This window comes from Mustela putorius, unplaced genomic scaffold, assembly GCF_011764305.1.
Source record: "Mustela putorius furo isolate JIRA1106 unplaced genomic scaffold, ASM1176430v1.1 tig00003909_pilon_pilon_pilon, whole genome shotgun sequence".
In the NCBI taxonomy this organism is placed as follows: Eukaryota; Metazoa; Chordata; class Mammalia; order Carnivora; family Mustelidae; genus Mustela; species Mustela putorius.
The window spans coordinates 41754173-41768714 of NW_025422057.1; the positions used below are offsets into that span (position 1 = coordinate 41754173).

The following is a 14542-nucleotide window of genomic DNA, read 5'->3' on the forward strand; positions in this document are numbered from 1 at the left end:
TCTTTGCTTTTACTACGTAACCATGCAGCCTTAAATGCCATAGCCTTTTTTTGTTTTGTTACAAAGCTCATATAGGGAACTAGAAAGGAAGCACTATTTTGTATTTGGCTTCTTTGACGCCACACGATGAATCGAGATTCATTATACATTGTGGGAGGAGGGAGGGGTTTAAACCAGAAGTAGAGTTGCTGGATCCTAGGGTTTGCATATCTCCCCATTTAGTAGATAAAGCCAAACTGTTCTCCAAAGTCCATGTTCCAAGTTCACATTCTCACCAGAAGTGTATGAGTTCCCATTGCTGTTCCCATTGCTCTACATCCTTGTCTACACTTGGTATCATCAGTCTTTTTATTATAGTCATTCTTTATAGTATGGAGAGCTATCCCTCATGGGTTTAATTTGTACTCCCCTAATGGCAAAGGAGGCTGAACCTGTTTTGTATGTTACTTGGTCATTCCGATCTCTTCCTTTGTGAAGGGCTTGTTCATGTTCTTAACCACTTTTCTATTGGGTTGTGGTTTTCTTATTGATTTGTAGAAATTCATTTCAATTAGTTATACTACAACTGTTTTCTCCCATTGTTTATTTAAATTACCAATATATTTGCAGTTGATTTCCTCCTATTTTTATGGCTCTCGGTTGATAAATAGAAGTTTTTCATTTTAATGTAGTCAAACGAAGCAATCTTTTTGTGTCCTCTTTTTAAGAAGCACTTCTGTAGGAGCGCGGACAATACGGACTCCATCTTTGGCCCTCCATCTTGTTCGTGTCCACACAATGACCTCTCTCGGACTACGTGTTCGAAGCCCTAGGTTAATGTATGCCCTGACCGGAATGTGAGAAGGCCTGTTCTTGTCTCTGCTAAAGTTATTTAGATAATTAATAGAGATAACATAGTTCCTAACCACCCCACCTCCCATTCCCGCACACTGTTGGCGCCACAAGGTCCGGTCAGTGTTAGACCCTTTGACTTAACTAAGGTGCTCCCTGCACATCCCCTCACTGTATAAAATTTGTGGACTTAGGTCTGGGCTTTGGGGAGAATAGCTGTGCAGCTATTGGCACCATCCTAACTCCCACATCAGTAAGTCAGCCTGAATAAAACTGTGCAAACTGTACAGAGTGGCCGGTTTTATTTTCTGGTCTCAAAGTGCCTTCTCAGTTTGGAGGACACTTTACTCTCCCTCCTCCATCTTCTCACACTTTCCACACCTCCAGATCATGAAGACATTCTTCTATACTATTTTCAAGAAGCTCAATTATTTTGCCTTTCACATTTAAGTATCTAGAAGCTACTTGAAATAGAAGCTTGTATAAGTTATAACACTGGATTTGAGTTTCTTACTTTTTTTCCCATATTGGATATTGAATTATCCAAGCACCATTTATTGAAAAGATTATCCGTTTCTCCATTAGTCTGCTACAGTACCAAGGAAATAAATCAAGCATCGTGTACGTTTGAGTCTGTTTCTGGGCTCCTTCTGCTACATAAATAAATTTGCCTATCTTTATACTAATACCATCATGTCTTAATTACTCATGTGTAATGTCAACATCTGCTTGGCTAAGTCTCGGTCTGGTTCTTCTTCAAGAGTGTCGACTATATGGGCATGTGGCATTTCCATGTAAATTTTAGAATCAGCTTGCTAAGTCCCTCCCATCTCCCAAAGAGGAAGGCTGTTGTGACTTTGGTTGAAATTGCCTAGAGTCTAGAAGTCAACTCAGGGAGGGATGCCTGGGTGGCTTAGTGGGCTAAATAAAGCCTCTGCCTTCCGCTCAGGTCATGATCCCAGATCCCAGATCCCATGAGGATACAGGCTCCCCGCAGAATTACTGGGATCCTCATACACGGCTTATGTGTGAAGTTGTACAACTCCGGAGCACTCTTTGGCAGTTTCTTTTGAAGTGAAATAGATACCCTATAAGCCAGCAATCTCAGTCACAGGAATTTACCCCCAACCCCGTAGCCAAATCTGAAAACATATGTCCACAACTGGACTGGCAAAAAAGATGTTCATAGCAACTACTCATAACAGCCCCAAACTAGAAACAACCCAAATGACCTTGGATCGTAAAATAGATAATATATTCCTACACTGGCATATTACTCACCAATAAGAAGACAAACTAGGGGTGCCTGGGTGGCTCAGTGGGTTAAAGCCTCTGTCATGGGCTCGGATCATGATCCTGGGGACCTGGGATCAAGCCCTGCATCGGGCTCTCTGCTCAGCAGGGAGCCTGCATCCCCCCCCCCCGCTCTGTCTGCCTCTCTGCCTACTTGTGATCTCTCTCTGTCAAATAAATAAAATGTTAAAAAAAAAAATGAACTACCGAGTCACATAAAAATCTGGATGAATCTCAAAAACACTGTTGTGAGGAAAGCAAGTCACAAAGGAATATAAACCATACGATTTTACTTACCTGACATTCAAGAGCAGATAAAACTAATCTATGGGGACAGATATCAGAAAAGTGGTTTCCTAGCATGGGTGGGGATTGACAGGAAGTGGAAATGAGCGAAACTTTTAGAGAGATGGAAACCTAAATTTTTTGATTGGGGTATTGGCTACATGAATGCATGTATTTGTCAAAATTCAGTAAGCTGTATATTTAAGATCTGTGCATTTTTTCTTTGTATAAATCTTAATTTTAACTCCAGGAAAAACAATCTGATTGGCCCAGCTTGAGTCAGGTAACCTGCTGTCTGTGAGTAATCAGTTTTTGCCAAGGAATCAAACCAAACATAGACGCGGCCCAGAGAAGGGGTAGGGTTGTGGGCTCCGCTGCCGCCCCATGAAGAACCGGGTGGTAGTTTCTGTGATCAAAACCGTATTACCTTTTCCTATATTTGTAAGAAATCTTTTTAATATGGGGAATTAGTATTTTTCAGGAATTAGGGAAATTTTCCTAGTACTTCCATCAGATAAAAACAAGCATAAAGGAGAAGGTAAAACCAGGCCCCAATCCCCCAACCCAGGGTAATCACTACACCATTTTGGTCAGAGTCTTCCACATGGTATGATCACAATGTTACATAACTTGAATTGTACTACACACATTATGTAAATAAGGACAATCCCTCAGCTTATCTGCTGTCTGGCTATGTGGAGAATTTGCACTGTGTATCTGAGCAGGGAGTGAAGTGTGTCAAAGAGAGAAGGCAGGATGAGGAGAAGGGCTGACATCTGGAGGGAGTGGAGCAGTGGCAAACACCAGGCAGGAGCTTGATCTCCCCTGACGAGAAACCATGCAGATGCTGCGTGAGGAGGAGAAGCCTTCCAAAGAACTCAAGCGCGTGTTCTAGAAAGAGCAGCATTGGGTGCCTACTGCACAGAAGGCACTGGCGGTCAGGACCACCCCAAGAAGGGACCACAGTGGGAGCCAGTTTGTCATGAAACCATTGTCCCTGGTTCTGCTTTCCTCCCTGCCCCCAGTCCCTGCAGGAGCTGGGCCTCCGGGGATGGGGAAGAGACTGGGGAGAAGTTGTCTCACTGTCAGTTCATGCCCTCCTGCAGCCCCAGAAAGCTGAGTGGGAGCCAAGGGAAACCGGGCTGTCCCTCCCCCTCCACTTGGAAGCAGACGGCTCACCCTTAGCAAATGTATTCCTTAAGTGGATGGAGTTAACTTCCCGATAACAAACCCAGTTTAAGACCCTCAAAGACAGAATAACAAGTAATTGACAAACCTCCCCCTCACCTATTTCTTACCCTACTGGCCTTAAAACAGGAAACACAAACACTTTATTCTAATTGTTCTGATCTGTGAACCATGTTTCATCATCTAGAGACCCTCCAGGATGCAAATTCATCATTTAAAATCAAAGACATAGGGATGGGATATTTTCTGTTTCATTCTATATCGTTCTGAGAAACTAGAGATATTTTCTTCTAAGAAAGCCATGTTGTCACCTATTCAGGTGAACCTACATTAATGGAAGACTAGCTGTAAACAACTTAAGACGGGAGAATCTGTCCCTCTCAGCTGAACTGTCAGACAAAAAATGAGATTTACCGGGGCGCCTGGGTGGCTCAGTGGGTTAAGCCTCTGCCTTCAGCTCAGGTCATGATCCCAGGGTCCTGGCATCAAGCCCCATATCAGGCTCTCTGCTCAGCAGGGAGCCTTCTTCCCCCTCTCTCTCTGCCTACCTCTCTGCCTACTTGTGATCTCACTCCCTCTGTCAAATAAATAAATGAAATCCTGAAAAGAAAGAAAGAAAGAAAGAAAGAAAGAAAGAAAGAAAGAAAGATGAGATTTACCTAAAATGTCTGCCATTGGATTGCCAGACATAGGACTGTTGGATTGGCTGACATTCTTAGACTCCTAGGCTCCTCAATGGAGTTTTATAAAAATCTGTGGAGTATGTTAAATATACTTACCTGTACATCTAGGATAAGGAGTACACCTGGGAGTGATGGCAATTTGTTTAAATTAAATACATGGTAATTTCCTCAGGACAGAGGGAAGTTATTTTCAGCCCAAATAAGGGTTCCTAGAAAAATGGGTTAACCTACGCCCTACATACTAGAAACTGTGAAGAGATACTGGCGGGACCTGCTGTTCTTTGTCTCACTTGAAATGGCTTAGAGGCTTCTACCCAAAAGTGTGTGAAGGCCCTCTATTCCAGCAGGCTGTGTTTTGGTTGATAAAAGGACTAGACCTCATCTTGGGGGCAAAGTGAAGGAAGGCAAGTTTAAGAGGACAGCACTCTCCGTGGGCTTACACAGACTGGGCAGTAATTTATATCAGAATTCCAGATTTGCTTCTACTGTGCTTAGAGTTGAAAGAGCATAGCTTAGAAGACATCACCTCTTGAGATTCATCAGCCATCACATGAGTTATCTGGGAGAGCCAACCATTTTGTTCTTTAAGTACAACACGGGGACAACTTTTTCCCCACTCACCTTACTGGGTGTTGGATAAAACCTCAGGAGTCATTTGATTTAATCTCTTCCTTCCCCAGGAATTAACTCACCAAGTAGAATGCTTGTTTCCCCCACACCCATTTTTGGTCAAGGATCCTTCTCAGGATATACAAACTAACCCACTGCTTCTAGAGTTACAATTGAGGAAATCAGTTCACACTGATAGTCTATTAAAGGAAAAGCACTGGAGGCACTTGGGTGGCTCAGTGTCTTGGGCCCTCCTCCTTCCACGGAGGTCATGGTCTGGGGGTTCTGGGATCGAGCCCCGCATCGGGATCGCTGCTCCACCAGGCGCCTGCTTCCCCCCGCCCCTCTCTCTGCCTGCCTCTCTGCCTACTTGTGGTCTCTGTCAGGTAAATAGATAATATCTTTAAAAATATATATTTTTAAAAAGGCGGGGTGGGGGGGAGCACTGAGAGTTTGTGAGCATGGCAGAAGAGCAACTCTTGAGAAATGTCTGTGTGTTCAGTCCTTCACAGAGCGCTGGAACGGAGCGGGGACCTAGAGAGTGAACCTGTAATTCCCAGGGAACATTAGGTTTGCGATTTAATTAATGCCAAGAAGTGCATTTGACTCGGGAATGTGCAAAATGCAGACATAGACTTGATCTGGGACCTATTGCCTTTATTGCCAGACCCTTCCTCTAGAAGCAGGAAAGGAAAAGACCAAACAACAGACAGAAAACCTCACAGAACGTTCCTAGAAAAAAAGTTTTAATTTATATATTTAACACCATTCTCTTTACAAAAATACGGGTAGAGCCCTGTCATTCCTGGAATGTCTTCCTGGAAGTACCGGCGGTTTCCCCATCGGGTCTCAGAGGAGGGCACTGGGCCCCGGCTCTCCACTGTTGGGATACAAATCCAGCAGTGAGAACTCCAGCTGCAGCGGGCAGCTGTTTTCATCCAACACGAAGAGGCTGTGCAGCTTCAGCACGCAAGGGGCGCCGCCGCCCGCCAGCAGCGAGTGCAGCAGATCCGCAGCCACGGCACGGAAGGTGACCTCCGAGGGAGGCGCTGGGGAACACAGAAACACACTCGCTCTTAGGCTCCCTGCCCAGATGCCAGAAATGCACACAGCCAAGGGGTCGTCCTGCCTTGGTTCTTGAGCCCCAGACCCGCCGGAAATTTCCCTGTCTATCCCCTCTCTTTCCAGTCACAGGTGCTGAAGATGCTCTAGAATGAGGGCCCGCGATGCCCACTGATTGAGGACAGGCTGCTCGGACCGGTGGCATTTCCTATTATGACACAGCTCTTGGCTTCTATAAACAACAGAGGAAAGAACTGACACTGACATCTTCCTGAGTCAAGCCTGACTCAGAAAGAGCGCATCCACGTCAGAAAAGCCGTCTCATTTATCCAGTCGACAGCTCCTGTCCGCTATCTAGTTTATATAACAGAACCCTGACTTAGTTACTTAATACCAAATCTTGATAACATAAAAATACTGAAATTACAGAGAGATATCACTGTATTTTTGCACTTGTCTTATAGCTTCCTTTTATTTTATTTTATTTTATTTTATTTTAGGACATTAAGTCCAGTTCCTGAGCAGGGTGCTAGATGCTAGGCTGTCCAGGCACGACCAACCATGCTCAAACTACACTTGTTCCCCGGCCAACACCACCAGCCCCTCTTGGATTGCCTCTACCGACTCCCAGGCAGCCAGTCACATATTTTTGGCAGTGAGAGAATTCTCTTATTACAATACTCAAAGCTTTCATATTCTTCACTTAGATAAGCTAAAAAAAAATCAAGATTAGAGATAATTTGAATGGTCTGAAGACCATTTTATAACTGGTGCCCACATTTTCACTTAAGTTTGCGATTTAATTAATGCCAAGAAGTGCATTTGACTCGGGAATGTGCAAAATGCAGACATAGACTTGATCTGGGAATGGTCCTTCTCTGGGAAATGGAGGCTGATATTGTGCCAAAGTAAAAAGGCAAAACTGAAAATACAACAAAGAATACCAAGAGAAGGAACGGAACAGCCAAAAGAATAAAAAGTAATAAAGACAGTGAATAAAAAAGGACACACAGACTTCCAGTTAGGATGTGAAAAGCTGGAAAGAACATGGCTCCAACCTTAACAATTATTAGAAAAACTGAAGACACTTCAAAGTCACAATTTATGGAGCCTCTAGGACAGCCGAGGTAGTGAGGCAGCCAAGCCAGAGGGAAACGAGAGAGGAAGGAGGAGACCACAGGATTATTGCAGTGAGCCGTGAAAGAAGACACGTGCACCCAACAGGCAAGAAGGAAGAATGTGCTACAACTTTTCATGACTCGCTAAAAGCCAAGTGTGGGCCAGTGTCTCAGGTAAGGGGGGACTGCACCCTCGTCCCCACCAGGTGCTCACACACTTGGATCTAGGGCAGGACACAGAGAAAGCTTCCAACAACGGTGAAGTCTGGAAAAGCGGAGAAGCTGCCACAAGGGAAAACACAAAACACCATTCAGGGCTCCTCTAAGGAATGAGAGCCTTAAACTGAGAGAGGAAGGTGGGTAAATCCTATTGCCCAGGGCTGACGGTAGAGGAAAGAGAAAAGAAAAATCCCTCTATCCCTAGGGGAGGGGCAGGAAGCTCCCCATCCAGAGCATAAGTGGTGTCCTACTGCTGGGAGAGGCGAGGACCGCACAAGACCCACCCCCTCACCACCCCCCCACCACCACCAGGGATACAAGGCAGAACATAGCTGTCACAGCAGGTGAAGAGCAAGACTTACCTTCCGCCTTCATATTTTTTGTTCCACTCAAGCTAAATTATCCCTCTGCTTTTGCACAGACAGAAAAAAACCCTTAATTTACAGTATTCTTTCTGTTCCAATAAACTGTCGACGCCCCCGAAATGAGTGCTGCTATCTTACCTATAACTCTGTTGAGCCAGTCAGGAGAAATGTTGAAAAGAATCTTCTCCATCAGCTTGGATCCTACGTGGATGCAAACCTCATGTATTCCATCAGCTACGGTCATTACAGCTGGCCTACAAAACAGTAATAACACAGGACCTTAAATAACATGTTCAAATTAAAGGAATGTTTAAGTACAATGTAATTTCAAAGAGCACTGGGTTTCCAAGCAGGGTTCACTTTAATTCCTAAAACAACTCTAGGGCATTCTGAAACACAAAGAAAGCCCCCCTTTTTTTTAAGAGTTTCAAATGATTAATTATTAAATTTGATTTATTCCATATTCATTTTAAAATTTCAGATACTAAGAAAAGAAAACATATTTTTACACCGTTGTCTATATTATTTTTAGAAACATAAATAAAGATCATAATCACAGTATTTCACAGTCACAATTTCAAGTTCTTTTTCCCCACTGGATTTTTCCCTATCAAAACCAGACTGTTTTGTGGGTCAATCAGCAGGGAACTAGATAAATAATTTTCAGTGTGGGCTATGGTGGAGTACTATGTGGCTGCTAAAAAGGCTGATGAAGGTTTATAAGTGCTATTAGGGAAGGCCGGCCATCATGTACTCCACAGAACAAACAATATGAATAACAAAATGGGCAGTATTCTATCTACATATTTTTAAAGAAAGGGATATATATGTGCTGGTGTGGACATGATAAATTACTAGAAGAATATACAAAAACCTCCCATCAGCAAGGAAGTAGCCGCGATGGTGGAGGACAGATGGGGAAGAATTTCCGGCTTCATATCTTCCTCTACAGGTTGCATTTTTTTTTTAAGGTTTTATTTATTTATTTGTCAGAAAGAGAGAGAGAGAGAGAGAGAGAGCGTGCACACAGGCAGACAGAGTGGAAGGCAGAGGCAGAGGGAGAAGCAGGCTCCCTGCGGAGCAAGGAGCCCGATGTGGGACTCGATCCCAGGACGCTGGGATCATGACCTGAGCCGAAGGCAGCTGCTTAACCAACTGAGCCACCCAGGCGTCCCTACAGGTTGCATTTTTAACCAGGCTCATATTACCTCTTTCAAAGATTAATTGTTAAAAATAAGTTGAGAAGAGATTTTTTTTTTTTTTTAACTTGAGAGAGAGAGAGGGAGAAAGAGTATAAAGTTGAGAGTGTGCAAGGAGGGAGCAAAGGGAGAGCGACAAGCTGACTCGGAGCTGAGGAGGAAACCCAATGCAGGGCTCAATCCCAGGAGATCATGACCTGAGCTGAAACCAAGAGTCAGACGCTCCGCCAGCTGAACCACCCAGGGGCCCCAGGAACAGATTTTAGAAACAGACTCATTAATATAGAGGAATTAACAGTTCGAACAACAGTACTGATTTTCCCTCAAAAAAATCTACTTGCCCTTTCACCCACATGATGATGCTAGGTCTTTCCTCTCTTTCACTCTACACTTTCCCCATGCTCTCTCTCTTCCTCCATTCTTTATTTCGACAAACACATACTCAATATGTACTTCGTGCCAAGCACCGTGCTAAGCACTAGGTGCACACTAGCAGACAAGACAGATCTGGTTCCTTCCCTCCAGGATCATAAGAGTTTAATGGGACAAAAAGACAATAAGCGGGGCGCCTGGGTGGCTCAGTGGGTTAAGCCTCTGCCTTCAGCTCGGGTCATGATCTCAGGGTCCTGGGATTGAGTCCCGCATCGGGCTCTCTGCTCAGCAGGGAGCCCACTTCCCTCTCTCTCTGCCTGTCTCTCTGCCTACTTGTGATCTCTGTCAAATAAATAAATAAAATCTTAAAAAATAAATTTGTACACAAATCTTCACAGTAATATCATTCATAACAGCCAAAATGTGGGACCAGACCAAATGCTGGGATGGAGGGAGGGAGGAAGTGACTGCTAAGGTGATAGAAGCGATGGGTGATGGGTGATGGGTGATGGGTGATGAAAGTGTCTCTAAAAATGGACTGTGGGGTCGTGGCATAAGCCTGTGAATACACTAACACCATGGATCATACATTCTAGATGGGTTTGTTTGAATTCTAGCCCAGTAAAGATGTTTTTTAGAGAAGACATCAAACAACTAGACAAGTACCAATTGCAGCGAGTACACACATGGTGCTGGGTTAAGTCGGCCCCGGTAATGAGGTGTCATTTAAACTAAGACATGGGGCGGATGGAGGGAAGAACACGCAAGAAAGCTTAAGGACAGAAACATCGGGTGTCCAAGGAACTGAATGAAGGCCGAGGGTGAGGGGAGAGGTGGGCACAGAGAGAGGGAAAGCATGGCAGCAGAGTGAAGGGAACCCACCCGGAGGTGTTTAGGTCAGGCCGTGATCACCCGTCAGCTGTGCAGAGCATCCGCGGAAGTGGGCCAAGGCCGAAGGAGGCCTGGTAAGACCGAGCAGCAGCCACGACCAGGTCCACGTGCTTCAGGACCAGCAGGTGCTGCCTTCCCGTTCTGGTTTTGAGATAACTGGGGTTTTGGCAAGGCCAGGTAACCAGAATGTCACATGACCTGCAATGTATGGGGACCCTAACCGTAAGACACTGTCCTGCCTGAGATGTCACTAGTGCCCCTGAGGTTGAGGAGCAGTGGAGATGGGAAGAAGTGGGTGGATTTGTGATGCGGTTTTGGATGAAATTCCTAGGACTTGCCAGTAGATTGGACATGGTGGGTAAGGAAGAAGGGATGATTCAAGTCTATGTGCAGGTGTCTAGGTGAATAGGGGAGCCGGTGAGACCATGCACTGGGAAGTAAGAAACTGGGAAGAACCCAGTTTGACATAGACAGGAAAAATAAGGGAGCCAATCTTGGGTATTTTTAGTGTGGGTTGCCTGAAACACATTCAAGTGAGTAAGTGAGTATCTGGATATTGGGGCTTGGAGGAGAAAACCAGGGTGGAGATGCTGCCGAGAGTCACCAGTACATGGGAATCCTTTGAAGGCGGGAATGAGACTTAAATCATGGAGCTAAGGTTGCCACCAGAAAATCAATTCCAAGTCACAAACAAGCAACACCCAGCATGACTGACCCACTCACAGTATGGGACTGTCATCCCATACGAATGCTCACTATGTATTTCATAAGAGTTGCTGAGTACAAGCAGCATGTTACATCAACCAGCATAACATCCACAGTACGAAGTATCGGGTGAACATATGTGGATACCTAACTCGACTGTGTGGGTCTTTCAAAACTAGGTAGTCAAAGGGGTGCCTGGGTGGCTCAGTGGGTTAAGCCCCTGCCTTTGGCTCGGTTCATGATCTCAGGGTCCTGGGATTGAGTCCCGCATCGGGCTCTCTGCTCAGCGGGGAGCCTGCTTCCTCCTCTCTCTTTCTGCCTACTTGTGATCTCTCTGGGTCAAATACATAAGTAAAATATTAAAAAAAAAAAAAAAAAACTAGGCAATCAGCTTTTTCTTATTCAGTTGCTACTGACTTACATAGAATCATAAGTGATAACTCGTGCAAAGATTTCTGAATCACGGTACTTGATAACTTGAGGGAATCTCTAATCTCAAGACTTTCTTAATTAAAAAAAAATCTTTTTTAAGAAAACCAAATAACCTGAATCCTAAACCTAAAAACAATTTAAAGGCTTTTCAATAAATAAACAAAACAACTCTGCTTTAGCATGTCTATCAACATTCTAGCAACACAAAACATTTGCACTACATATTCAATGCATTATAGTTTAGAACCATACCTTATAGACCTCATACTGGGTATATCATAGTCAGCTGATAATGATCTGTGAAGTCGTTCTCTTGAATAGTTATTTTTTAGACTGAAGATTCAAAGTCTGTCTGCTCCATAAGGGATATTTATTGGGTAACATTTTTGTCCAATAAATAATCACGTTCATTAGGAACATTAAGAATGATATAAAGTAACACACACATTCTGTAAGGAGCCTTAACTATTGATAAAAAATCAATTTTCATTAACTATATTTCTTTTTTCTTTTTTTTATTAACTATATTTCTTATACACCACCTATCTTAATTTTATTTTATTTTCCATACAAGCAACTTTCAGAGTAAGAGCAAAATTTATTTACTTATTTATAACACACATATGTAAAGGGAAATAAGGTTTATGGATTAAGCTTCTATAAATGTTCTCAACGTATACCATGACAACATGCTGAATACATTTGTATTTAGTTTTTAGATACTGCAGTATTTAGAAACAGAAAAGAGCATGAAACAGTGATGATTATTTTATAAAGGCATGTAATTTACAAGGTAAAAAGAAAAAATTTATACAAGCATTTGGACACTGATTGATTGAAAAATGTGTTTTTCACAGAGCTGGTTTGCAATTTTACCAAAGAACATTTGCAATCCTTAATTTCTAATGTGAAGCTGGGAAAACTGAGGCACAGAAAAGTTAAATACCTTATTAGCTTCCACACTGAGAGGTTAGATCACAGAACAGTTTAACCTTTAAATTCCAGTTATATGTGAAAGTATAGAAATCAGTTTCTCATGAGCCATTTAGATCTTAGTTAAAAAATATAAAACCAAGTAAAAATTTTCTTCAATATAGCTCTTGAAGATAATAGTATCTTTTGATTACTGCTTTTAAAAATCCCTATTATGATTACTAGACAATTTTTGTCTTCATAAATAGCCATTTATCACTCAGCAGAAAAATTTTATTCTCTTGGATGAGTTCTAGTTAATTCTCATTAGAAAGTAAGAATTGATATATGCAATGTTTTGGTCATGTCCAGTTGTAGAATAATAAATCTTTGCCAACCCAGTGGCTTGCTTAGCTGCCTCACCTGTAGTATAGCTTCTTCATAGTAAAGGGCAAGCAGCCGTAACACTGTTTATAGATCTTGTTCTTGTCTGTTTCCAGTTCCAGTCCGCATTTTGCACAGCCAGTATATATAATGTCAGGAAGAGAAGAGAAGATGCTCTTCAGAGAGCTGCGGGCACATAGAGCTATCTTCTGAGCTGCCGGGACAGGGATCACTAGCTCTGAAATCTGGGCTTTGATTAGAATCACTTCTACAAGAGATAAAAAGAAATGTGTATATATTATAGGACCAAAAGCATAACTTTAACTTATGAACGTGGTTCATGATATGGTTGACTGAGTCACTAATAGTAAAGGACACGCCCGAGGACTCCATCTTGGTCTTCCCTCCTTCAGTCTTTCCCTGCACAATCTCATCAGCTCTCGGCCTCAGTGTTTACTCTGAAAAGTGAGAGGTAAGCAGCTGCTACCCGCAACTAAGAGTGAAGATTGCTCTGGCTGGACTGGCTGCACAGGTGGGTGTTTCCTTCCTCCTTGTCCTCCGGAATCATGCAAACCGAGATCTATCCCTCTCTCAGGAGCGATCCCTTCAAAACACTTGAAATGAGCTAACATACCTTCTCTCTTCCCATCCTCACTTCTTTTTAACTGATCATTCCTGAAAGCCAAATACCAGGTCAGTATTCTTCCAGTCTCTACTTCATCCAAAACGAACATACCACTAGCTTATCCTCTTTTTAAACTTTTTTTTTTTTTTTCCCAGTTTCCTGCCCATCGCCATCCATACTCTGGGCATTGATTACAGAGCACGTGAGCACCGAGAGTGCTCATTTACAAAATGTGGCTCACCAGGACCTCAAGCACGTTCATGCACTCTCACTGGCTCATGCATTCACCTGTTAAACAAATACTGAGTATCGTTATCTGCCAGGCACTCTTTTTTTCTCATTTACCTTTGCCTTATTGTATACTAGTGAAGTCAGGGACTTCACCTGAGTTTATCTTCTCCCTTCCTCTCCAGAGTCAGCTGAAAGCCCTTTTTAAGCCTTTGGATTTGCTCTTCTTCATCCTTTTAGCGGGTGATATAATCCAGGTCAGGAACTCATCCTTCTGGCCACCTATTCTCTTTTGGGGTTATCTCTTTAAGAAACCCACTAATGGTGACTTTCCTATTCCTAAGTCCTTCTGTTTGCTTTGGTCTTTTGGTGCCCAAAGATTGTTTCATCATCTTCTCCAATCAGGCCCTGTATCCCTAACATGAATTACAAGAGTGTGTAACCATCAGCAGACCCAGCAAACAACAGCACACTCTGCATCACACCTCGCCGCAGACATGTTGTATCACTAAGAAATTAATGAAAGAATTCAATCATTTTAGAAGAACGTTAACATCGCTCCACACATTTTATAAATTTATACATCTCTACAAAAGAATTACAAGTTCATGATTAATGTGGACTCTGCTTTCAAGGAGCTTACAGCCTGCTGGGCACTGATGTTCTGCGGATGGCAGGGCCCAACAGCAGAGCTGGACACTGAGTAAATCACCTTCATTTCTTGACAAGGAGCTGGGCACAGCTTCACCCCATCCAGCTTCTGTTAAGCTTTGTTAAGAGAGCAGACCCTCAAGAAATTCTCCCATGTTGAGCTCCCTATCTCACTCCTTTTATTTAACTATGAAGCACGTTAGGGAAAAATTGCTCGTACTTCCATATGCTCTCTCCATTTCTGTCTTAAAAACATATACACAATGGCAGAAACCATGAATCCAGCCCTCAGAGCTGAACATAAGAGAATGAAGAGTAGCTAAAAGGCCCTCTCTGAACACAGCCTACCAGGGACTAACTGTAACAACACAGTCTTTGCATGGCTTACCAATGTGGAGCTCATCTCCGGGATTTGCAAGGATACTCCCAATCCCCAGCCTCATCCCCCAAACCAAAATTCAGAGCTATAAGCACCTATTTTATTACTGCT

The 14542-nt window shown here is 43.2% G+C and overlaps 1 protein-coding gene across 5 annotated transcripts in view; it reads right to left on the minus strand.

Moving 5' to 3' along the window:
* Positions 1–5618: 5618 nt before the first annotated feature.
* The window catches only part of SHLD2 (shieldin complex subunit 2), an 88027-nt gene continuing 79103 nt past the window's right edge, over positions 5619–14542 (minus strand). For 4 of the 5 annotated variants that reach the window (XM_045068868.1, XM_013063132.2, XM_045068869.1 and 1 more), the window contains 3 exons: positions 12588–12816; positions 7792–7907; positions 5619–5938 (listed from right to left, as the gene is read on the minus strand). In XM_045068868.1, the coding sequence (XP_044924803.1) occupies positions 5739–5938; positions 7792–7907; positions 12588–12816 (545 nt within the window). In that variant the 3' untranslated portion in view covers positions 5619–5738. The remainder of the gene's footprint in view (positions 5939–7791; positions 7908–12587; positions 12817–14542) is intronic. The other variant, XR_006603195.1, reaches the window with a different exon arrangement.